Source organism: Nymphalis io, chromosome 1 (genome assembly GCF_905147045.1).
Source record: "Nymphalis io chromosome 1, ilAglIoxx1.1, whole genome shotgun sequence".
In the NCBI taxonomy this organism is placed as follows: domain Eukaryota; kingdom Metazoa; phylum Arthropoda; class Insecta; order Lepidoptera; family Nymphalidae; genus Nymphalis; species Nymphalis io.
Genome location: NC_065888.1, coordinates 13015507 through 13042083, shown reverse-complemented (window position 1 = coordinate 13042083; position 26577 = coordinate 13015507). Strand labels below are relative to the sequence as shown.

The following is a 26577-nucleotide window of genomic DNA, read 5'->3' as shown; positions in this document are numbered from 1 at the left end:
GTACTGGGTGTTATGTTTTTGTTATTGTCTTATGTTATTACGACTTCATTTGTCATTGAATAACCAATGCGCTAAAACGGTGACTAAATCAGGAGATCTGAAGTTGTTTTGAATTTTCAAAACAATCTAATTGTTTTGAAAATAGACTTTTAATTATAAACATCGCATAACATGCGATTTTGCTGTTTTGATGTTTTAATTGAATAATTTCAATTAAAACATCTACTTCTCTCTATTTATTAATCAATGCGTAATGACGAAAAGACATATATGTACATAAAAAGTATATTAACGCGACAATCTTTTACATCATATTAATTGTGTAATGACTTTATAAGTTAATAGTAAAAGTTTTAATGTAAAAGTTTATTTTTTTACTTTTTAGCGCATTTTAATTAAAGCTTGTTTTTTAAAAAAGGTTTTTTGTATTAATATGTATTAATTCTTGTGATGTTATTAATTTTTCAAACAATATTCTACATAAACAGACAAAAACTCTGTCTGTACATTTGTCAGGGCATTTACAGTGCCCTATATTCTCGAACACACTAACTTGGCATTTTGTCGGGACATTACCCTACCTTCCTCAGTGGGACGGATGCAATCTCCTACAATGTATTCACATAAGGTCACGAGTTCGTTTGCCACAGCCGACATTTGTATTGGTAAAACAAATATTTATACCGGTCTGGTCTCGGTACCGTTGCTCGGAATACGCATAGCACGCATGGACATAGATTTTTTTTTTCATATTGGCTTTGTTATACAGGCATTAAAGCCAAAAGAGGTTTTATATTTGGGTTTTTTGGACATATGTTTATAACCTTAGGCAATTTCGATAAATTAAATAAAAATAAATTCGTAATTGAAACTACTTTTATTAATGTAAATTCCAATATTTTCATAATATTATTAAAACTTGTAAACATAATTCATTTCTATACACATTATATTAGACAGTATTGGTAAAGCTTTAACTGTCAAGAGTTCAATGATCTATTTTAACTCTTATTGTAACAGTAAATGGCCAGTTAGGTATATTTGGCAAATACACTACCTACATATGTTTTAAGTGAAACAAAAGATTGAAATGACTTGCGACCGATTCCTATATTAACGAAACTTTATTGTATTGTATTTTTGGTCAGTAATCAATTGTTTCCGAGTTACGAGTTATAAGCTTTTAAAATCATTCCTATACATCACATATATGCGACTTCGAAGCTTACAAAACGTTCCTTATTCAAACGATTTTGTATTACGTCTCGTTTACAATTCTACTGTTAATAGGCCAAGTCTCTTATGTCACGGGAAACTGTTACAGCCTGCCCGTCAAGATCTTGCCAGTCGAAATTACATTTGTCAATTGAAGTCGATCATATTAGTTATATCTTTTATGCAACAAACACAAAATGTAACTATCTACATTAGGGGAAAAAAAGTGAACAAACACAATAGTAGATTTGCATAAAGGTTATTTTAAGAGTATACTGCCCCAGCTCGATATGCCCATATCGAGTTTTCGAAATTAAATTTTGTTCCCACTTCACCGCCGCACAATAGCAGCTATCTCTCTTGCACCATTCAAGCAAATGTCTTGAATATTTAGTGATTAAGGTACGATAATTCATAAAGTAGAAATGCTCGTAATATTTGAAATATTTTATTATTAAAATTGATGTCAATTTTTACATTTAAGTTTAATTGAAGTGAATATGTACATTACTTATAAAACAATGACTGTCTTGGACATTATTGTAAATTCGTAGCATTAAAAAATATATTACCTACTCTGTAGGAAGACTTAGTTCGCATCATTTCAAGGATAAGACGGTGATTAATTTCTGTACGACTGTCATTTCCCTCAGTCCAATGTCAACTATTGTGCTCTCGTAAAAGTCGAAATAACCTTGATGTAATGGAATTGAGTTCATTACGCTCAATTCACAATATCAAACTCAATAAATCATTATTATTAACCAAAATTTTATATTAACTTTTCTAATGTGTTGACGCTTACGACAATACGGAAAACCGTATTGTACTGCAAAATAACAAACTTTAACCCGCATCAAATGTGTTTGCATAATTTCAAAATCATTTTGGAGAAATTGGTTTCAAATTTAGTTGCTAGATACACCTAGTAGTACATATGTTATTATGAAGTTACATTATATATATAAAACTTGGATGGAAAGAAACTTCGTCCTTTGTTTCTATCTATAAATTGTGTTTTGCTACCGAAGGAAGTTTTATTAATTTACGTGTATTATGGAATGTTCAGATGTGTAATTTATTACTATATTTTTATAAATAAACTTATACGATAGTTTTAGTTTTTATCATACTTTGACTGCACTAACTCGACTGTGAAAGATCTCCTAAGCCGTCTTCTTTATGCCTTTTTTTCTTATAAATTTTATTCTCTGTTACTCTAATGTCATTCTTCTGATCGAACGGCACATAATTTTGACATTATGTGCCATGAAATTTAAATAAATAATGTTTCGCAACTATGATGATCCTGAGAAATTCAGACCAAGACAGCTATTCCCAATGTAGAATAGCGTAGAAGATATTACTGAAAATTTCTTGACAGAAAAACTCAATAATTTTTCAGGACATCAGGTTCTGCAACCTTACAAACTAACTGAAACGACGAGACAGTCACGATGTAAAATTTACATATGGCTTGGTAGTGTGGATAGTGTCCTTGATTGTGATTACTTACAAACATAATATTGTAACGATGCAGTCGTGCACTTCACATCTCAGCAGACAGTACTCATTCTAATGAGGCTCCTTGAATTTGCAATGCAGATGAACTCGTTAAGAAGCGCATTAGACACTCGTTAGCTAGATATTTAAATAAATGTCATCGCACTAGAGTTTTTTACAACTACGGCACAGCGTAATGTGCTGTGGCTGTAAGTAGAATTATGTGTACCAAGAAACTATTGTGATATAAAAAATATATGTATTTATTTTAGTGGTTCTATTAAAAAAAGAAAAAGAATTGCGTCAGAATTGATTCATGTATTTTACAGCTTGTGTGTGTATGTGTGTGTGACGATACAACAAGGATAAGATTGTTCATTTCTTTTGTTTTGAGTATTTGATATTTGTTTAATATAGGATTTAGTTTTTCCTTTGGTAGCATTGTCCCTTAACCTGATCCGTGATTTGTAAACAAAATTAATTACGCCCAAACAAGGGTTCATGTATAATTAAGAAAAAAGAATTTGAAGTTCATATTATATTTCAGAGTGAAGTTATAAGTTACTATAAATGCGAAAATTATTGTGTTGGTCTGTTGACTTAGGTAGCTGTTAGTTGTAGGTTAGCTTGTTGTTTAATGGCAAATAAATTATGAGATGTAGGAGGAAAACAAATTTGACGCGGTTGAATTCCCGAGGATCAGCTACTCACTGTATACATAATTGTAAAATATTTCAATTTCCTCATGATGTTTGTCGTTACCGTCGAGCGGTATTACTTTTAAAACTTGTTAAAGCTATTCCATCTACTTAAAAATGTCATTTCTTTAAATTTAACATTACCTAAACGGTTCAAAACCAGCCATTTGATAACTCAGAAGCTGATTACAAAAGGACTGAAACCGTCCAACTTCACCCGTATACGACACACAATACGGCCTTAATCTGTCATGTACACCGCTCCCTAATGACAGAGGCCTCCGCAAAAAAAAAACATTCTAAATTTTCGTTACTCATTCTTAAAATGCACACATACGGTTCATTTTTGAATGTATCTGATTTAACTTTGCGTAAAATTAAAGTTGCGTCTGTTTGGTATTGTTGTGCCGTCATGCGATAGTGTGTTGCAATATTCAGTCAAACAGTGTACATTGTACTGGATATCGGTTACACTCCGATTAAACGACCTCACAAGACCTCAATGGCTCTGTATTAAATTACGGTAACACTGAAACTTAATAAAAACTTAATGTTCGTCATAGTTATAGTGAAACAAATACATTCTCCCGGCCTTTGAATTCCGTACATTTTGTTGATTAGTCATTTTAATTGAAGAGTTCGTACTATGTTAAGTAACAGCCTGTTAATTATCCTGCTGTAAATAATGTGTAAAAGCCTTCTTGAGGGTCTGGTTTTTGAAGCCGATCCCTCCAAACTGTTCCTATACGGTACGGTTGGTTACCATGTACAACTTCAAATTAAATATAAATTATTGATTAAAATTAACCAAACACAAAATAAGGAAAAGCCGAAAATTAAGATTATTTAAATTTAAATTCTAGGCATGTGTTTATTATAAATAGCAAAAACTATTCTATATAAGGCCAACACTTGTCCTTTAAAACTACACAATGTCCAGAGAAATGACGCTGCAGAATTATTTCCGAAAAGGAAATTCCAATGAGTCATCGCTCGTTGATCGTGTTTTACTTCATCTTATATACTCTTGTCCTTTTCCATACACGTTCATTTCTGATGATTCAACAATTATAAAAATATTGTGGCCGCGGAATTTATTTATCTAACTGGGCACCGACTTTAAGGGTTACTGAGGAGTAAGGGTATTAGGGATTTTGGCGTAAATTTATTCAGGAATAAATAAATTTTGAGGGTACTATGAGAGTAGACATTTAATTAATAATTGACTATTGTATTATTTTTTAGTATATGTTTTAGAAGGCAATGAAACTTGAGTCATACAAAAGTTCAAAAAGTAGGCGAATTACGAACTTACGTGATTATGTTTTAATCGTTTTATCAATTCTGAATTTAATTTCGTATTTGCCAGCGCAATAATGCCAAAATAAAACCAATGTTTACAGTCCAAAGAACAACAAAACATAGATATTTGTTTTATTCTCTTCGTAAAATGTTAGTTTTCTACTATAAGGGTAACGGTATAAACGTTCTGCTGGTTCTCATAGATCTGGTTTTGTATTAAAATCAGAAAAAAAATCTAAAATAATGTAATGCGTGTAAAGTCTTATCGTGTATTTTTTTAAGTAACAGTTCCGCTTTTAGTCGCTGATGGGAAATCTGTTATCGGCCGGATACAAGACAGGCATTTAATCTGTAGTACCGGATATTAATCGAGCGCGAGGAAAATTATGAAGTGAATAAATAGAAAAAGGTTTTGTGATTTATGAGCAACGACCCGATAACCGTTTCAATGCAAACGCTCGGCCCTAATAGCTCGCTTGTTTGTTTAACTTCTCACCTTCCGCATTGGTATCAAAATTGTATTGTATATGTATATTTTCCACCAACCCGCATTGGAGCAGCGTGGTGGAATAAGCTCCAAACCTTCTCCTCAAAAAGAGGAGAGGAGGCCTTTAGCCCAGCAGTGGGACATTCACAGGCTGTTACGGTTACGGTTATGTATATTTTGGGTTTTTTAATAACCTAGTAACATTTATTGCTAGATAACTTCTATCTACTTCACATGAATGTATATTGTAGGCTAACATTGTAATCCATATAATATTGTTCGATAGAAAAAAAAGAACATCTGATACAACACATATAACATTATGAATAAGTGTTGACTCTTACCTGTTAACACATATATCACCAAAAGTAGTCCCATTAAATTCAGATACTATGGGCCTCGCTCGGTTTTTCATAAATCGCCTAAGAAAAGCAGCTAACTTTAACTAATGTTTACTCAGCTAAGCTTCGCGTACATATCGATAAAAGTATATCATCATATTCAGCCCACATTTATCCACTGCTGGACATAGGCCTCCTCACAGGCGCGCCAAATCTCCCGGTCCTGTGCTAGTCGCATCCATTGAGCACCCGCCATTTTCCTAAAATCGTCTGAACCATCGGGCGGGTGGTCTGTCCACTGGCCTTTTTGCTTCTCTAGGCCACCACTCCGTAACGAGTGATAAAAGTATATTATGATACTAAATTAAATATACCTTCATCGTGATCACAAATTTTCTTTCAACAGATGCTAGTTACCAAATTTTTATAGTTAATATAAAATACATTGCTTTTTTTTTGGTTTCTTTTTTTTGCTAACTCTGTGGTCATGTGAATTCTAAATTTATTTACGTTATACGAGTACAATTAATATAATGTTTGGATTTAGACAGGTGCTAAGTTGCGAGATCGTGGCCTTTATGAGTTACGTGGCTTTTATTTTCCATCTATATAAATAAGTTTAATACTTTGGAAATAACATTTTGCAAGCCGTCAACAGCTAAAAGGTTTTGGTACTTGAAACGTTAGTAACACTTCATTTTGTACACATTAAGCCTGTATACATATTTATATTATTAACTGTGAACGTTATCATGATATATAATAGTACAGTATTACAGTAACAGCTTGTTAATGTCCCACTGCTGGGCTAAGGCCTCTTCTCCCTTTTAAGGAGAAGGTTTGGAGCTTATTCCACCACGCTGCTCCAATGCGGGATGGTGGAATACATATGTGGCAGAATTTCGCAGGTTTACTCACGATGTTTTCCTTCAATGTCAAGCACGAGATGAATTACAAACACAAATTAAGCACATGAAAATTCAGTGGTGCTTCCCGGGTTTGAACCCACGACCATCGGTTAAGATTCACGCGTTCTAACCAATAGGCCATCTCCGCTTAAAGTGTAGATATAGAATAAAACTCATTAAAATATGAAATAATAATTATTTTTTCTTATTCCAATTTATTATTTATATTTTCAGTCTTTCCATTATTTCTATCTCTTTCTTATCAATGGAGTTTAAAAGGATAACAAGTATTTTATTTATAAAAAATTGTCTATCAAATTCAGTACCATCGTTGACATAATTTAAATAATAAGAATGTGAACGAAATGATCGCAGACTGATCTGGGGAATGGCATCGATCTTATTCCGTCGTATTTTAAATACGCAATAACTTTTGCCAATCCCATTGGTTGTATTTTACAAAATTATCACTAATAATAGCATTAAACTTAACATGTCAATGTCAATAAAAATTGGTCAGGCTTAGATTACTAGCTCTTGCGTCCAAAGCCTTTCTAAACCGAAGGCCGTACTGGATGACTAATGAAGGGTGTAACGACAAAAACTATAAATAATAAGAAGTAGATTTCAATAAATATGACAGAAATATGTTAATTTCGTATCAAGTACATATTATGTAGTTGATAATTTACTACTGATACCTACAGGGCTTCTGCCGACTTTTGTTAGTTACGATATAAATGTGTTGTATGAAGCTTTGATGAATACAAAAATATTTTATAAGGTTTTTATTATGTTTTCACTTAACCTTTTTTAACACGATGTGCAATAAATATTCGATCGTCTCCTGATCGCAAATCTAATTTGCACTGTAGTATATTAGATTCACTAGCCAATAACAGGCGTCCCAAACCTTATTAAACCTAACGATGACATTGTAGTAGTATAAATTCCTTTTGTAGCTTACAAAACAAGTTCATAGACCTGGACGTTGTTTGAGGCTATTGACCTCGCTCAGTGTCTTAAAACAAAGATCTTTGTCAAGTAATAGTGTTTGTAATTAAGCCCCATAGCTATAATCTCTCGTAAGCTCTCCTTTTCATAGCTGTCTCACTTTCCTTTCATATTTTCTTCTAAGTTTAATATTGTCAACATTTAATCGATGTCGACTCGAAAGAAACAGTCTGTGACCTGTGCTACTATTTTATTTTCTTACTACCCGCATAAAGCGTGTTTTAATGGACGCTACGATTTTTTCTTTATAATTTAATTTCTTATCTAAACTAAGCTTAACATCAAAGAAGACCAGACTAATGTTACAATCTAAACTACTATATTCTGGGCAGGTACCACTCACCTATCACATGTTCGACCTCAAAACAGCAGTACTTTGTATTTTTGTGTTCCGTTTTGAGTGAGCTAATGTAACTACAGGTACTAGGAGCACAGCATCTTAATTCATAAGGTTGTTGACGCATTGGTGATGTAAGGGATGGCTAATATTTCTTACAATACAGATGTCAATGGGCGGACCACTAACCATCAGATGGCCCATATGCTCGTCCGCCTTCCTATTCTATAAAAAAATATATTTAATAATAAACATTTATAATTAAGGCCGTTTTTGTTTTATTCGAAAATTTAGGATTTGTAAATAGTTCTTTTTATTTATTAAAACCAGTACAGTAAGTACAGTAAGTGGTCACCAAACGCCCTTAGACATTGGCATTGTAAGAAATGTCAACCATCGCTTACCTAGCCAATGTGCCACCAACCTTGGGAACTAAGTTTTTATGTCCCTTGTGCCTGTAATTACACTGGCTCACTCACCCTTCAAACCGGAACACAACAATAACAAGTACTGGTGTTTTGCGGTAGAATTTCTGATGAATGGTTGGTACCTAACCAGACGAGCTTGCACAAAGCCCTACCACCATTAAACCGATTGTTTCAGTAAACAACGATTTATCTCTTTCTGCCATCTCTGTTTTGACATTCGAAAGAAGAAGACAGCATTGTTTATCTAATAACACCGTATAAAATATTTAAAAATAAAGACGATTATATTAAATAAATTATGGCTTTATTCAGTTATTTTGACACAAAATTAGCTATATTAAATCATTTAAGCATTATAATATTAGAAAGTTGTTTCTTTTTATCATTGAAAGGCAAAGGTAACACTTCGAAAGCATTGAGATCAAACATTTATTTTTAAAATAAAATGAAATAATTTTATTACATAATTGATTTTAACTAATTCGTCCGAAAATAGTCTTCCGAAACCCTTTATTCGAATCATTTAACGTTAAAAACCGATTAATTATATTTAAATTTAATATTCCAATTATATTATTTTTTTATAATATTTTGTTACAGGTGTGGCAACATCCGATCGACTTATGATTCGAAGGTGAATCAACGGCCGACGTAATCGGTACGTACTTCAAAAAACTTTTACTTTATAACTGTGTTAATGAATTAAATGTATAATAAATATTGACGTAATTATATTCATTTTATTATATATCTCGATTAATTATGTCAATTTAAAGTTAAAATTATTTCTTTAACTTCACTTCTGGCATTAGAATCGGATAGATACATACTTTTTTAACAGAAATTCTATTTTCAAATAAACATTTTTAAGCTGCACATTTTTTGTTTTAAATGCGAAACCCTTTTTAAGTAGAACAAGGACAAACATGGACGTTTTTAATTTAAGAGATTGTATTATTCCCATTAATAAAACATTGCCGTTCTCTAGAGTTGCGATATCCCTTTTAACCTGAGCTTAAAATATTATAAATTTAAGTTAATTTATTGGTACATGTATTTAGAATAATTTAAAAATTTAAAAGTTAATACTTCGCGCATTCTTATTTTTCTTTTTTTTATTTAAAGTCTGTTTTGTTTTTGCAAATTGGTCATTTAAGGGTTAACAGTTACCACTGCCCTTAATGCATTGATAAATTATGGGTTTCTGGATTATAAGCCCCTTGTGCCTGTGATAAGCTGTTAGTTTGCCATTTAAGACGAAATGTCCCAGTAATATGCCTAGACGGGTGTACACAAAGCCCTTCCACCAGTGATATATTCCTTTGTCGTATATAGAAATGTAATATAAGAAATATAACATCTCCAAGCCAATGGAAGGTGGCTTATTACGTACAGAATGTAAATTATTACTAATAAAATGTATATTATGTATTCGATGAAATCAGCTTTAAAAAAAACTAATTAATTCTTAGAGAATTATTAATTATATAAATAAAAATACAAACGTAAAATATATATTTCCATATATGTCTAGCTCTTGCGCAATTAATTTCAAATATTTTAGAAATTTTTATTCGAAAATTATTCTATGTTATTTAAATATAATAACGTAAAAAAACATCTGACATAAAATGGCTCAGTTGCCATTAAAAAAACCATTAGACGATGCGCTCAGCCATACATTGTTAATCTTGAAAGCTTACTGTCCACAGACATAAACGTACAGGAATATACAGATATATATCCTTCCTTTGAAAGCCTTAAGGGCCTTTGAGGTTACTAATCGGTCTCCTCGATTGATAAAGCGCTCTTGAAAGTAGTCATTGTAAAATAAGTATTATCATTTTAAAAATGAATCGTGATATTTGCTTTTATTAATCTTAAAATTAGTAATAACCATAAATTGTTATATAAAACATACAGTACCAGTTAAAAACTGATCAAGTAATTTGGCTTTAAAATGCACGCTCATTGGTCGCCTATTACGTCATCGGCTACCACCGACCAATGACGATTGAGTAAAGCCAAATTATTTCATCGATGACTTTGATTAGCGTTTCAGATACTGGAGAGTTCGTGTTTCAAAATAAATGAGTAAAAAAGATGTAGAAATATTACCCTTATGTCTTCTCTTACATTATTAATTTGATGTTTGTTATAAGTTATGCTTGCTTATGCTTTATTAAGGATTCCTCGCTTCGCATCGGGTACTATTTATAATTGGTATAAATGTTGTACAGGAAAATTAACAGGAAATTGGATTTTACTGTTAGCTTATAATAAATCTATTTAAATTGTTAAATCGTGGAAAACTGGGAATAAACCGCGTACAATTTAGATAATTTACAACCTTTTAGGTTAGCGAATTTTGGTACGTTTATAATTTAACTAAAATTGGCCCGGGATATTCGGCAATTACGGCGCATACAGTTTTACAATCATATTTTATGTATTTTATATAAACATATATAGACACAATAGACATATATTTATATACATAGATTTTGAAATTACGTTTTGCAAGAAAATAAAAACAAAACAGAAACTGAATGTTTTTACTCATAACATCTCTAATGTAACCTGTTAGCGATCTCTCTTTTTGCTCGAACTTAATTTTAAATATCGAAGCATATATTTGTTACACAAAATATTTTAGTATATTATATAAAAGATATTTCGACAAAAATATTTATCTATATGACTTGAATTTACGAACCGTGCTGTAATCTAGTGTTATTTAGTTGAAATGTCTCGACCGCTGTTGATGAATCAAATGTCCCAATAGTTTCCCAAAAGGCTGAGCTTCATGATGTCATTACAATTACACTAATCAAATCATCAACAAAGTTATAGTAGTGATTTAACTATGTTAGATAAAAAAGCCGAGATGGCCTAGTGGTTAGAACGCGTGAATCTTAACTGACGATCGTGGGTTCAAACCCGGCCAAGCACCACTGAATTTTTATGTGCTTAATTTGTGATTATAATTTATCTCGTGCTTGACGGTGAAGGAAAACATCGTGAGGAAACCTGCATGTGTCTAATTTCATTGAAATTATGCCACATGTGTATTCTACCAACCCGCATTGGAGCAGCGTGGTGGAATAAGCTCCAAACCTTCTCCTCAAAAGGGAGAGGAGGCCTTAGCCCAGCAGTGGGACATTGACAGGCTGTTACTGTACTGTAGATAAATAATATTAAATAAAAAGCTATGTAGCTGCTTATAATTTTAGTTGTTATTCCTTTATATAATTACCATAATACTTGCTCTTATCTAAATGCAATCTTATCTGCGAATCTAAACTAGCTAATTTTTATATAATGAGACCTTGAAAATTAAATGTTCGCCTTCAGGCCTTTTTAAGTAATATTTTTAACATTATTGGTATCTTGCGTAGAAGAACCGCTTCTGAGGTCTGTGGTAAATTTTTGATAATCAATAAGCGAGCTTCTAAATTGAATAAAAATTTTAACTTTGACGTAATGTTGAAAATGAGGCCGCTGTTCATAACTCCATCGTTACTATGAAATTTTAATTACCAACGAAGTGACGTGAGCTGTGATCAGAAATTCTTCGCTACTATGTGCAAATATTTTCACCTGGTCATTACCGCGACCTTTTCACCGTAATATTTTCGGTGTAAAAAGCCTATGTCACTCTCGAGAGTAAATTTTACCAAATATAATAATAAATATTACGAAATACGAACAAAACAAGAAACACACTTTCTTATTTATAAGTATTTTCCTATGAATATTTTAATAGTCGCGATACATCACACGCTTCGTTGATAGCTTCACAAGGATAGACTTCAGGAACAATGGGCTATTGTTTAAATGCCCTTAACGGAGACGCAATATGTACGTCTGTTTTCTGAGACCATCGTTATACTTTTGTCATTGATACCTTGAAAATGTCTGGGTCTGAAGTCTCTCAAGATTGGTTATTTGAATTTATCACAATTAAAGAACTTACTGGCGCAAAGACTTTTTTTTTTTTTTTAAAGACGATAATGTAGGCTTATAAATTTTACTTATTAATTTTACTGGTGGCTTTGTGCAAGCTACTACGGTAGGTAACACCCACTTAAGATATTCTACTGCAAAACAGCAGTACTTGTTATTGTTGTGTTCCGGTTTGAAAGGTGGGTGAGCCAGTGTAATTACAGGCACAAGGGACATAACATCTTAGTTCTCGAGGTTGATGGCGCATTGGTGATGTAAGTGATGGTTAACATTTCTTACAATGGCAATGTCTATGGGCGTGACCAATTACCATCAGATGACCCACGTGCTTATCCGCCAACCTATTCTATAAAAAATAAAATAAGTAAACGTAGTCCACTTTATAGATCACCGTCTAAAATTAAGAGAGCCAATATGGTTCATTTTATCATATATCTTCTCTCAAATAAAAGGCAAATGACAAAATACGTGTGTGATTGAATGAGTGACAAGGATGCCTGTTAGATGTATGTAAATATGCTACTAACATCAGTTGAGGAAACTGGAAGTGTTATACTTACGTGACCCTGAAACCACGTAAAGTTGAACTGCGCCTGTACGCTCTCAAAGATCGTATCTTGATCGTAGATTGCCGTCTCATCGGACTATAGGCGTAAAAGAAAAAAGAGCGCATACCATTTCCATATTTAACCCAAATTTTCTTGATTTTTTGACTCGAAGAATAATGTACTAAGCGACCTTGCAATAAAGTTCTATTAGGGCTGCCGGTTCAAAGATCACAGTTGAGTTACGATAAAAAATAAACTTTAGAACATTTTTTTTTTTAAATTACATATGTGTAAGTATGATATATAGCAGGTTTTTTATTCATTAAAACTATCGATCAGTGAAAGTAATATGGAAATAGTGGCGATACAAAAACACGCTTTCCCTCTTAACGATACATTTTAGAAAACAGTAAGGTTTAAGTTCAAACGAAACGAAACGGCTGCACACCAAACACAGGGTTGCCAAAAATCCAGAATCCTGAAAATTTTACTTCTATAATTTCGATATAATTAATATTTACAAAAAAGTATTTAGTGTCTTTACATCGGTTATCCATTGTTATCTTATTTAACCAAAATAAAAAATACTTGTATTATCTTCAAAAGGTCTTGTATGATAATAGTAGATGATACTTAATTTTAATTTTCAGTATGAAAATACATTTGGGCCATTTATAGGTTCAAAGCTCAGGGCACACCCGAATAGGTGGCTGTCACGTGGATACATGACAGCCCTATTGATATGTTAATGCTCCACCTCATGTGGATCGAAGCGAATCACGCGCACCCAAAAATCAATGGCGTCACGGATCAGTGTACGCTATTGTGTAACTTAAGTCATGACAATAAGGGCTTTTATTGTATGTTTATTAAAATATTGCGATAATTAAAAATTTTCATATGAAGAAATTAATTGCTTGAAATTCGTTTGCTTGTTGTGATTGTTTTTGGAGTAGGTTAAATGGACAATTATATGCAGTGTATTAGTTGAAATGATAAATTGTCATAATCATAGAGCAAATGTAGGTTTGCGATTATGTAACCGTTACATTACAGCATCTTAAAGTTTTAATTAGACTTTTTGCTTAGAATTAAATAATGATGAAATAATTGTGAGCTCTTCATATCAGCTTACCAGTATTAACACACTTAACGGAAACTAAAAACTCAGTTTTCACTGTTATCAGTATGAAACCTTAACACACTTGTACAACTCTTGTGATAATCCAATAACGCAGTACCATACCAGTGAGCTCGTATTGAAGCGTTTTAGTTTTTCAACTTGGTATATTTACTCGTAACTCCCATCACTTTTATTATCCACCCGGCTTTGTCTACGTTTGAGGGGGGGGGGGGTTGTAAATGTCAAGTACCCTATGTCCTTTTCTATATTCCTAAAACTATGTATGCATATATATTTCACGATGATCGGTTAAGTACTTAAGACTAGGAAGCGTAGAAAATAAACAAAGTCACTCGGATTTATAATATTACAAACTATAGACAAAAGAGAGATAGTTAGAATTAAATAAGGTTAGGTATTCTTATTAGGTTATTAAAATTGATTCTATGCTTTTGAATGAATGTTTTATTAAGGCATTTATAATAACAGTTTATATTTCAAACTATTCTAAAAATTGTATTAAAAAAAAATAAGTCGATATGTTCATTGTTAGTAAATAAGTACCTAGCAAGTATATAATTAAATAAGTCGTTATAAGTGAACTGTAACGAACAAGAAGATATGACAAATCGTAATATCTGTTATGTAACGTTATATTACAGAAAAAATAAAATATTCCGATATTGTAAACGAATAAATAATTAAGTGTCAAAAATGTCAGCTACTGGGAGCATATTTTATTTTATTTTATTAGATTTTTTTTATAGAATAGGAAGGCAGACGAGCATATGGGTCACCTAACGGTAAGTGGTCACCAACGCCCATAGACATTGGCATTGTAAGAAATGTTAACCATCGCTTACATCACCAATGCGCCACCGACCTTGGGAACTAAGATGTTATATCTCTTGTGCCTGTTATTACACTATACATACATTGATACTAATACATCATACTTACTTACCTTATACATCAATACATTTGATGTCTGCTCAATCTGAAAAATGTTTTTTATTATTGTAAAATTATCATAGCTTGTCATCCGTTGTCACAAAAAGTTTTCACATTTTAGCCCTAAATTGACGTCAGTGAAGCTCGAATACACGAGCAACTAACGCTAGCTAATGGGCGTTCAACGTCTTTCGGCATTTATACGTCGGCTTTAATGTATCTTGCGTGGAATTTTCCTTCCAATTCGAGTCGTATCTACCTTAATTATCAAGGGAAGGTCGCGACAAATTAACAAGACATATATTAGAATACTCAGACTCGGATACCGACTGGGACACTTTCTGTTATCTTACTTTTCAACAGCATAAACATTAGCATCGTCGTCGTTTTGTATCATACTTTATACGAATATAATTTCTAAACAAAACTTTTATTATATATAAATGTAAATCCCAAATAATTAAAGTTAAAAGGTTCAAAGAACTATTCTTTTTCCCGTTTCTGGCGAGTATCTACGCTATTTGCGCAAAATATTCTGCCATGTCACGTATAACAAAGAACTATTAATAATTCACTGAAAAAAATCATGGCGGATTGACAGCGTTATCTTTTTTTTTATATTGCCAGTATAGCACAGAGTATTAACTATTTCAGGTTCTAACGCTTGAACAATTTGCGCTGCCATAATATTCTTGTATGTGTTAAATGGTGTAATAAATTCAAACTGCTAACTTGTAAATCTTGTATATTATACGTATTCTTCATCTCATATATGATGTTCACAGTGTCTGAAAATGAAATTTAAATTTCAATTTCTTTTATTCTTATTTATAGGACTTAAACACGCTAACAATTTATTTGACGAATCGACGCTGTACTATAAAGCAAATCTTTGAATCACGTTTAAATATCACGTAGTTTCGTTTAGAAATATGTATTATTTAATCACGTTCTAATTGGAGGAAAGTTTTATTTATTTTGTTTGTTCCAAATAACGCCAAAACTACTAATTCCATTAACGTTAAACTTTCTTATTATGATAATTTAATAATGTAGGTCTTATCACTTTTCGCTAGTATATTTTGTGGAGTATGGTTAACTTCGGTTAAGTGACAGAAAAAATTAAAATTTTAGTCAACTTATCATTTATAAAAAAAAAAAAATATCGTTCTAAATTTAAATTTATAGATAAGCTTAAAATATATGCAATTCGATATATTCCCACGTTTTTTGAAAATTAGTCCGTCCTTTTTTTATATAGGAAGGCGGACGTGCATATGGGCCACCTGATGGTAAGTGGTCACCAACGGCCATAAACATTGGCATTGTAAGAAATGTTAACCATCGCTTACTTCGGCAATGCGCCACCAACCTTGGGAACTAAGATGTTATGTTCCTTGTGCCTGTAATTACACTGGCTCACTCAACCTTCAAACTGGAACACAACAATACGAAGTACTGTACTGTTTCGCGGTAGAATAACTGATGAGTGGGTGGTACCTACCCAGACGAGCTTGCACAAAGCCATACTACCAGCAAAATAGAACATGAGCGATACGTAGTCATGACAATAGCTTTTATATACCTGCTCGTAATTTGTTCCTTCCACGACGACGGCTTGATAAATTAAAAATTTACAATGTACTTCTTAATAAAATACTTTCACCACTTTTCATGCTATTTGTGTGAGTTGTGATCATGTATATTCTATTGATGGACCTTTATAGATATAATAGACTTGGTAATGTAGTCACATGAATTTTTCGTAGAAGTTTTTTTTACTATTCAACTTGTTGTATCCCGCAGCTAATGGCGCTGCAGCACATCACCTTCTATACCGTTTAACCATTCGCCATGCCAATTGGGCATCGTCTGCCGGATTTTTCTAATAAATAGTAATAGATTGATATTTTGAAACCGGTGGTCAATTACCGAGAACCCAGGGGTGGTTCTCGGTAAAATTGAAATTTCTAAAAATCTTTTTTTTAAATAATAAATATTTTGTTTTGCCTGTGCGTGGATATAGTATATAGCTTAAGTAATCTCTAGACTTAGGTAATAAGTTTGAATTTAATAATTCTGTCAGTGAAAGTGATTCTAATAAATAAAATAAAAGGCTTTCGACAGGGTCTGGCACAGAAGTCTTCTCTCCAAGCTACCGGCATATGGTCTGCCTGCTCAGCTATGCACCTGGATTGCTAGCTTCCTACACAAGCGTAGCCTTCGTGCTTTAGTAGATGGTTGCGCTTCACAATTCTATGTAGTGAATGCTGGGGTCCCCCAGGGATCTGTGCTATCTCCCACACTCTTTCTTTTGCATATCAATGATATGCTCTCCCTTGGGAACATACATTGCTATGCAGATGATAGTACAGTGCATGGTGGATACCACGGACGCGCAGTGGCTGGGCGGGCGGAAACTGAGGAGAGGCGGGAGAATCTTGTCATTGAACTCGATAGGACGTTAGATCTCATCGCCAAATGGGGCTCTGATAATCTTGTTGAGTTTAATGCCAAGAAAACACAGGTATGCGCTCTCACGGCGAAAAAGTCAACATTTTCCCCTCTTCCCTCCCTCTGTGGTACTCCGCTGGTGATGCAAAGCAAAATCGCCATGCTGGGGATTGACGTTCGCTGCGACCTTAGTCCAAGGGATTACATCGAGGCTGTTATAAAAACAGCTTCACGGAAACTCGGAGTTCTGAACAAGGTGCGGCGCTTTTTCACGCCACAACAACTGTGCCTGCTGTACAAAACACAGGTACGGTCTTGCGTGGAATATTGCTCGCACCTTTGGGATGGCTCCACTAAGTACCTACTTGAGGCCTTGGACCGGTTGCAGCGACGTGCCGTACGCATTATTGGCGACGTAAAGGTCACAAACACCCTTGAACCTTTACAATTGCGTCGTGAGATAGCAGCACTGAGCGCTTTCTATCGACTGTATCACGGCGAGTGCTCTGAGGAATTATTCTCTCTAATTCCTGCTTCCCCCTTCCTTCTTAAGTCCACGCGAGCTGGTTCTCGATGTCACCGCCTAACTGTGACATCAATTCCATCGCGAACAAAGAAATTTGGCAACTCCTTTCTTTGTCGCACTTCCAAAAAATGGAATTCCTTACCAGCTCACGTATTCCCCTCCTCTTACAACCCGGGTTCCTTCAAACGAGGCGTGAAGAGGCATCTTGCGGGCCGGCAAGGCGAAGGCGGCTAGTGCAGAACGTTTTTCCCGTCTGTACTGGCCGTCGTCGCGTTTGGACTCTACTACCACTTACCATCAGGTGGAGTAGAGTCATTTGCCCTCCCGGCGATATAAAAAAAAAAAAATAAATAAATATAATTAGCCAAAAAATGGTTGAAAAAATATACATAATACAAAAACTATATGAAAAACCTACTTGGATAAGTATATTTCTTTTTTTTTAAATAAATACATTAATTAATATGTTTGAGACGACTGTCAACTTTACAATAAATAACGTATTTTAAATTGAGTTGGTTTATATTTAACATGTAAAAGCATAACGACGTCATGTTGCGTGGGATTTAACATCCGAATTAAATACATTTCGTTTTTATTTAAATCCTGATTGGATCGAATGAATTCGTCCAGAAATATAAAATATTTTTGCTATCGAAATATAAAATACAAAAGTAAATATAGTTTACTTGTTATTCCAGAAGATTTTTTTTATTTCGCTGGAAAAACGCATTTACGCGTTTCCCACACATGAAGCGAAGGGGGGGATGTGGAGCTCGCTGACGCCTGGAACTCCAGTGCACCGGAATACCCACTAAAAAACCAGCGGTACCCTCGCCGTCTCTTCGGGGGGCGTCACAGGATCGTTTGTGCATTCTTCCGTGACTTATGAATTACAGAAGATATTAGTTTTGTTCACTTATTATGTAAACAATGTTTTATATATTTACAAGCTTTTATTTAAATTGCATTATATATTTTTGTTAGTTTGTTTAGGTCAAATCTCGCAAACTGTTTTAGAAACACCTTCCACTTAGTTTGCGGAATTGAAACGTTACATATGGGTTCAGTTCCGATGATGATCACCAGAAACGAAAGCACTTCTTAACGTTTAATAGCACAGAGAAGAAAGTTTGTATATAAAAGGTTGTTTTTAAGAATATTTAGCTATGAAGTTATTTTATAATACCAATAAATTTACATTTCGTAGTATTTAATGCGAATTCCAGTGTCTAGAATACGAGAATCTTAAATTAAAAATTAATATAAAACGTAAAAATAGGTGATGATTGAACTAGTTTGAATCTACAATCTTCGAAAGATTCACGTTATCTAGCTACTGGGCAACAACTCATAAATATAACGAAAACATGACGTTCTTTAAGATAAGATTTAAAATTATGAATGGCCAAAGTTCAAATTATCTGCGGAATTTTTGTATAGGAGCTAATTTATTGACTTTGCAAAGTCGGAAACTTCGTGTTACAAGTTTATCTTTGCCGCGGTATCTTATAGACAAAATGCGGTCCACGGCTACCCACGTTAAATATACAAGCCCATTTCATATACACGATGAGAGAGTAATCAACTGAGTCGTAATACCAGTAAAGTATTGTGGGTTGGTTAACGTTTTGGTTACTGCCTAGGGTCGTAGGTTGATGTGGTAGATATGTAGAAATTAACTAAAAAACTTAATATATCACTGTTGAGTTTGCCCGAAGAGTCGAAAAGACTGAAGGTTTGGATTTTATTTCATCACGCTGCGTTCAAGATTGATTGGTTACACGTGTGGCTAAATATTATACAACACGTGCATTTTTTCTCACGCTAATTACCTTTATCGCAGCGTACAAGATTAATTATTTATTATTATCACAAATTGAGCTCATGATAACTCAGTGGTCCTCGAATTTGATCCCGCGACCTTCGGTATACACGTGTCCTGTCCCCGAAAGGTTGATCAAATCACAATAAATGTTTGTATGTATTTACATGGCCTATGTTTTCTTTCATATATACAATTATATTCATATAATAAACGCGAAAGTAACTCTGTCTGATACGCTATCACGGCTAAGTCACTAAAACAATTTTGAAGAAGTTTAGTATGAAGCAAACTTAAAACCCAAAGAAGGACATTTTTTTGAACTCAATGTCAAAAATCTTTATTCAATATAGAAGCGTTACACTTACTCATTGATTGCGGGATTTTTTTATATCTCATCCTTTACAATTACAAGTAACATACAACAATAGCAGAATAATATATATATATATATATACATATATATAGTAATTTGAAATAATATGGGTGCGATCGTTTCATTCACAAAGGGTGCAATCATTTAAAAAGTCATTGGTTGTGTCCTTTAGCACACAAGCGTTCCTTAACGATTCTTTTAAATTTCACAATTGAATATTTTTGAAAGTTTTCTGGAATCCTTTTGTTCAGCTTATACAGCATATACTCTCACTAACATGTGGACGAAGTCGCAGACGAAAACTAGTTGTCTTATACGATTACATTTCACGCGTTCACTCGCTAATGAGTACTCTGGACTTGCAGACAGACAATCATCTGTTATGAAGGCGCAGTCGGAATAATTAACAGTTTCCTTTGTCATTAAACAGTTCACACCTACCTTCCAACTTCCAACAGTTTTCAAGTCAACACGATAGTGTAAAACAAAAGAAAGAACAGCTTTGTGTAATACGTTAAATCACTAAGTTATTTAAATGAGTTATGGAGCCGGTATGTGGTTAGACGCAATTGGCTTATGTAAGATTTATTTATTTATACACATGTTCTGTTTACACTAGCCCTTAATTCCAAACTAGTTTTTCGCTGTGTTTTGGAAGTCAGTTCCTTCCCAGATTTATGTTACAGTAAATGTACCTTATACTATGATATGAAACTAAACAAAAAAAAAAGCCAAATGTTTATAATTACTAATGAAAGTTATGTATTGTATAAAATTTTCCGTGTGTGTGTTGTAAGAGTATGTTTGTATATGTGTGTTTCTGTGTAAAGTTGCATGTAGGAGATGACAAGATGGATGCAGGTTCAAATCCAGCAAACGCCACTAGTTTTTCGTAACTTTAATTTGTGTTTATAATTCATCTCGTCAATCGTTAAGCTTAAAGAAAGCATATCGTAATTATCTGTAATTGGAAATGTAAGTAGTTTAGTTTATCTAATAATTTATTGTTTTGCTTATTTTTTTTTTCTGTTGGTAAGTCAAATATATAAATATATATAAAATAAAGAAAATGTGTTGGAAGAATATCAGCCATATGTGTATCCGCCAATCCTCGTGGTGGTATAAATCACAAAAATTCTCAGGGAAAGGAGGCCTTAGCTGTGTGACATTTTCGAGCTGTTACATACAATCTCTTTATTACAATCTTACAAATAAAGTTACTTACAATCTTTAAGTTATTTAAAGTAATAGATAGTTTTCTAATACATAATAATTAATGTGGTTTAACAAATATTCGTGACTGCAAATAACAGCTTTCACATATAACGGCTAATGATATCAATTTACTGACGACGTCATGGCCTTCGACATTGTGAACCCTTATACAGACGGCGCCTTATTTATCTAGATTAAATAGTGTACTTAGATTTATATCATACTAATATTCTAAAGATTGATTTTATGTAGTTTTATTCATTAAAATTTATGCAAACCTATTAAACCTATTAGAGATTCTAAAATGTAACTATAATAATCAAAAAATCATAAAGAATCACGATATATGCATAAAATTATATTAGAGATGAAATCTCGAACCAAAATGGTAACAATGTATACTTTATATATGTGGTGGGTCAGGTATCCAGGACTTCTAGGTTCGCCGTTCATGGCTACGTCAAGGAAGGCAGACAGACTCATCACACGATCTCAAAAACTATAGGTCAGATTGACTTGAAATTTAGCTTACACCTTTTGCGACGTAGACGCTCACTTAGAATTTAATGCGAAAGGATTCAACGGAATTTCCAACAAAAAAAAATTTTTTATCATCTGAAAGTTTTTAACTAAATAAAAAATTAAAGAGGTCACTTTGTACGAATCTAACACGGGCGGGTGGTGTATGTACGTGTATATATCGCTATTGCTTTTAAGTGCAATAAAATATCTTTGATAAAGTGTTAACTCGGTTTGTTTGAACCATAGTTCTTATTTGAAAGAGACGAGATCGCCCAGTAGTTAGAACACGTTAATTAGCCGAAGATTGCGATTTACTGAACATTCTGTATATTGCAGCATTTTTATTATTTCGACTTCATCTAACAACTGTCTATACTCTTTCCATGATGATCCATTAGGGTAACTTAATAATTTCATCAAACATCAATGTCAATAAAAAAAAATCGATAATATTCGTCCCTGAAATACATTTGTAAGAAACTGACAGTCATTTTGGTTTTGGTCCGAACTGTGATTGGATCGCAGTCGTGTCAAATCTGTTTACGCCTTAAATTTGTTCTTTTGTTATATTATTTTTACTTATTTCGGCCCCCGACTTCGCCTGCATGTGAAGCGAACTGACAACGTGTGTGCAAAACAAACTCACCTTCACAATATTAATTGGAAATAATTTATTCTGTTTCTCAACAGATTTCACGTCCGCACCTCTTTGAGTTCCCTTTCCGTTATATTCTTATTATTAATTAAATAAATTCTATATATTAAATATGATGCTTTATAATTTCGTGACTGCAATACTATTTAATAACTCTCTTGATTACCAATAAGCGATTTCGTCTTTGTAATGCAACAAGTCAAGATGGATTGAAGTCGAAACCCGATATTTGGTCAGCTCCTCAATTTTTATGGCCATTTTCAAATTATAATCTCATAAAGCGCTGCGTGGAGTAGTCTCGGCCTTCCGGTTCCTTCGGTCTTTCTTGTGCTGAAATGATATGTTGCGTCTGTTTATATATGAGACGCTATTATTTATTTACCGCCAACCCAGCGGCACACTCGTCACTGCGAACCCATTACACGCACAAAAGACATTCTTCGATAACTTACACGCCTGAGACTGGGCTGATAGCTTTAAAGTCAAAACCATTGACGTTTCCTATAAACATGGAGTACATGATGCTACTGCGGACATATTACTCCGCAGTAGTATCATTTAATCGAATGTATATATATAAATGTAAAGTAATATAAATGTTTGGAACTCATTCTCGTTATGTTCGCCTGTATTAGTTAAATGAAGTAGTTAATTTAAATTTAAAATTAGTTAATAAAAGGTTTTAAGGCAAAGCATATTCCTGATAAACTGATTAATTTAGATTTTTATTCGAATAACAAAACGACGAAGTCGGTCGTATGTTATTGGTTTGTAATTATGGGTCCGATTATGATTTTATTTTTATTTTAAACTTTAGAATGGAAACTTTCAGCTGTCATGTCATTAGTAATTGTATGCTTTTAATTTTATTTTCTTTTGGTCTTTACTACACTGCTCATACTTTTTTTCTCATCAAAGACAAAGTAAACTCCCGTAAAGTATATAACATATAGTTCTATTAATCTCTCACTAATTTGTTTGTATGTTCGTTACCAGCAAGGCCTTCTTCATTAGTATCCATACATTTAATTAGCGAATTAGCCCAACATTAAGACTTGTTAATCAAGGCGCACGTTAACTTACTGTACTGTGTTTACTTATTAGCAGACAAACTAAATACATCTTTATATATAAAGGGCAATGTCCTGGCTATCAACGCACAGCTTCACCTGTAAGACGGAGGATTATGCAATTTAGAAGAAAGCTTCGTTTTGTAATGTTTGCGTACTATGACTCATCTAAAGGATTTTGTAACATTTTTGTGTTTAGGGTGTTGTCCTCTCAATCTTCAACTCGATCCATATAACGCGTGCCGCTGAAAACGTAGTATATACATACGTATATATTTTTTAACATTCCGCTGATAAACTGAAAAATATATTTTTATAATATAATTGAAGTAGCCTTTTACGAGCACTTTTGAATCTTCATATTATAGGATTGTATTAAACGTAATGATAACACCGGTTTGGAATGTACTTTTTTCTGACAGTCAAGTAACATAAATACAAATTAACTGCATAATTGGTCACAACCGCCCATAGATATTGGCGACCTAAGATATATTAACCAAGCGCTGCATTATTTGCTGCATTTCGACTTAACTAACACTTACCATCAGGTGGAGAAGTCATTTGCCTTCCCGGCAAATATAAAAAAAAAACATTCCTTACATCTCCAATGCGCCACCAACCTTGTGAACTAAGATGTTGTGTACTAAGCCGTACCACCTTGAAAGCATAAAATATTTATTACATAATTATCTTGAATGTGATACATACATATATTTTGTCAAGTGTTGCGGGACACAAAGAAACATGGAAAGACTTTGCGAAATTTATAAAGTCGTTGTTACCGTAACGTTAGTGGAGTTTAGTTTAGTGGAGAGAGTTTTATAAAGTTTACACGTCTACAGTCCCATGCGTCATAACATAAATATAATGAAACTTTAACACGTGATAAAAATACAAAACAAATATTTAAAAAATTATATAAAATATAATGCGTGTACGTGATTAAGAATACCTGTATTAAATTTATAAAACGGCTCTTCTAATATAACACAACAACCTTATTGTTGTTGGTAAAATTCAGTACATCATCAAGGTCGTATGTATGTCAATACTTTATTTTAATCAGAGAAATGAAAAGTTAGTTCGCAAGGGACAACACTGTCTTCAACATACTTTTGTAATTCAACGCCCACAAACAAAAGCAGGCCGTCAGAAATTCAATATGGCGAATTATAGCGACCATATTTTCAAACTTGTTTTGACATTCATACTAAATATGGGTTTCATTTGTTTGCGTAGTGAGGAAAGGACATCTCTAAGGAACACGGTGCACCCCTCGTCAATTTAAGTGTTACCAAAGGAAAACTTTAGTAATGGTTAAGAAGTTTACGAGTAAATTTTCTATATGATTCGTATATATGGCAAACGTATTAATAGTAAAAATAATGCCATTAAGGACCGCGTCTGCCAACAGCATGGTAGCGTTGCAATGTCAAAGGCAAGCGCGTCAAATGTATAAAAAACCTGCAATAATAAGAAGCCTGCCCGGATGTCTGGCTTATACATTTTTTTCCTTTCCTAGAATAATCTAGAACATCTGCCACAAATTATTTGTTATGATTTATATGTCTGTCACATAAGCAAATTATTAATAACCCTTTTGAAGCACTGTATCTCAAAATGCAAGAACATAGGACCTTAATTAACTGAAACATATCAATTCGTGTTAATCTGATCCAAAATGCCAACCTTAATACATTTTATATCTTTCAAATTAGAAAAAACAATCCATCACTTTATTTTACCCACAACAGTTGTAATATATTTTGTGTTCCTAGTTAATGAGGAATAAAATATAATAACAATTATAATGTCCTCCAGACCGATTTCGGCCACGGCGGCCAATCTCAAGAGAGATTAGCCAACTGCGCAGGAGATATTATTGTGCACAAGTATGTGCGCAAACACAGATGCACTCTATTCCCTCACTCTCATAATCCGATGGGACGGCAATCCGACACGACCGGAAAGCGTTCAGGCGAAGGACCAACGGCTTTACGTGCTTTTCGAGGCACAAGAGTGAACACACTTCCAACTTCCCTACTCCGGGCTGCTTCTGAGAATTTTCTGACAGAAAACCCCAATAACTTATTATTGGCCCGACCTGGGAATTGAACCCAGGACTTCTGGGTTTGCGGCCTTACATCAAGCCACTAGACCAACAAAAACACAACAAGGCAGTCACTACGAATAAAATAAAATATAAAGAAATATTTCTAGCTATAAAATCAAAATGTATTTTTACATCGAAGTACAGCATAATTACAACTTTTATTTGCATCTAAGTAGACTTTTGCTTCCGATCGTGATTCACGACCACTGCGGTCGTATTACTTTACAATTTCTCGTCCTTTAGCTTGCTATACCAAAAACAAGTTTCACGCGCCCACTCTATCATAATCTTTGGTCTATCTTTTTTTGAGTATTATTAGTTAATATTACAATATACTTTAAAAATACATACTTTAATAACGCAATGAATAATGTGAAATTAGACAAATTATTTTTATGTCAATTTGGCCCTTCGAAATATTTATTCACCTGTGTATTAACAGGCTAATGTTCCGAATGTTTGTTTCAGGTCGGTAGAACGAGCAGTCGTCACCACGCTTTCATCATGACCCTGCACTGGTGGATGCACTGGTTCTGGGTGACGATGCTTCTCACAATTATAGGTAGGTTTCGTAAATGGAAAATAACTTGGCACAATACATTTGAAATTAAATTTCTTCTTTTGTGTCACGTGTATCGGAGCTGCACCTTTATTTTTATTATTTTTATGTAATCGTATTCGTATCGTATCGTATTTGTATATAAATCGTAGTATACATATACATAATTAAATTAATAAAAAAAACTACACTCCACTCATTATCGTGGACTGGAAAGCCGATACCTGATACCTCAACCAGGCCTGTTCCCTCCCCCCTACTACCAAAACAAACACCATTAATTTTCTTCGTTATTCTTACCATTTCTTGTTATATATCAACTCCACGACGCAATCTCTACTATCGTGATGCTTCATAAGAAAACATTGCAAGTACAAAACATCGCCCTTCGCCTAAATATTTAGTAAGGTCTTTCCTTAGTATACGAGTCTGCGCTGT

The 26577-nt window shown here is 33.5% G+C and overlaps 1 protein-coding gene across 2 annotated transcripts in view; it reads left to right on the top strand.

Annotated features, from left to right (window-relative positions):
• The window catches only part of LOC126770394 (uncharacterized), an 82119-nt gene that overhangs the window by 45870 nt on the left and 9672 nt on the right, over positions 1-26577 (top strand). For both annotated transcript variants that reach the window (XM_050489800.1, XM_050489794.1), the window contains exons 2-3: positions 8834-8891; positions 26049-26142. In XM_050489800.1, coding sequence (XP_050345757.1) covers positions 26085-26142 — 58 coding nt within the window. In that variant the 5' untranslated portion in view covers positions 8834-8891; positions 26049-26084. The remainder of the gene's footprint in view (positions 1-8833; positions 8892-26048; positions 26143-26577) is intronic.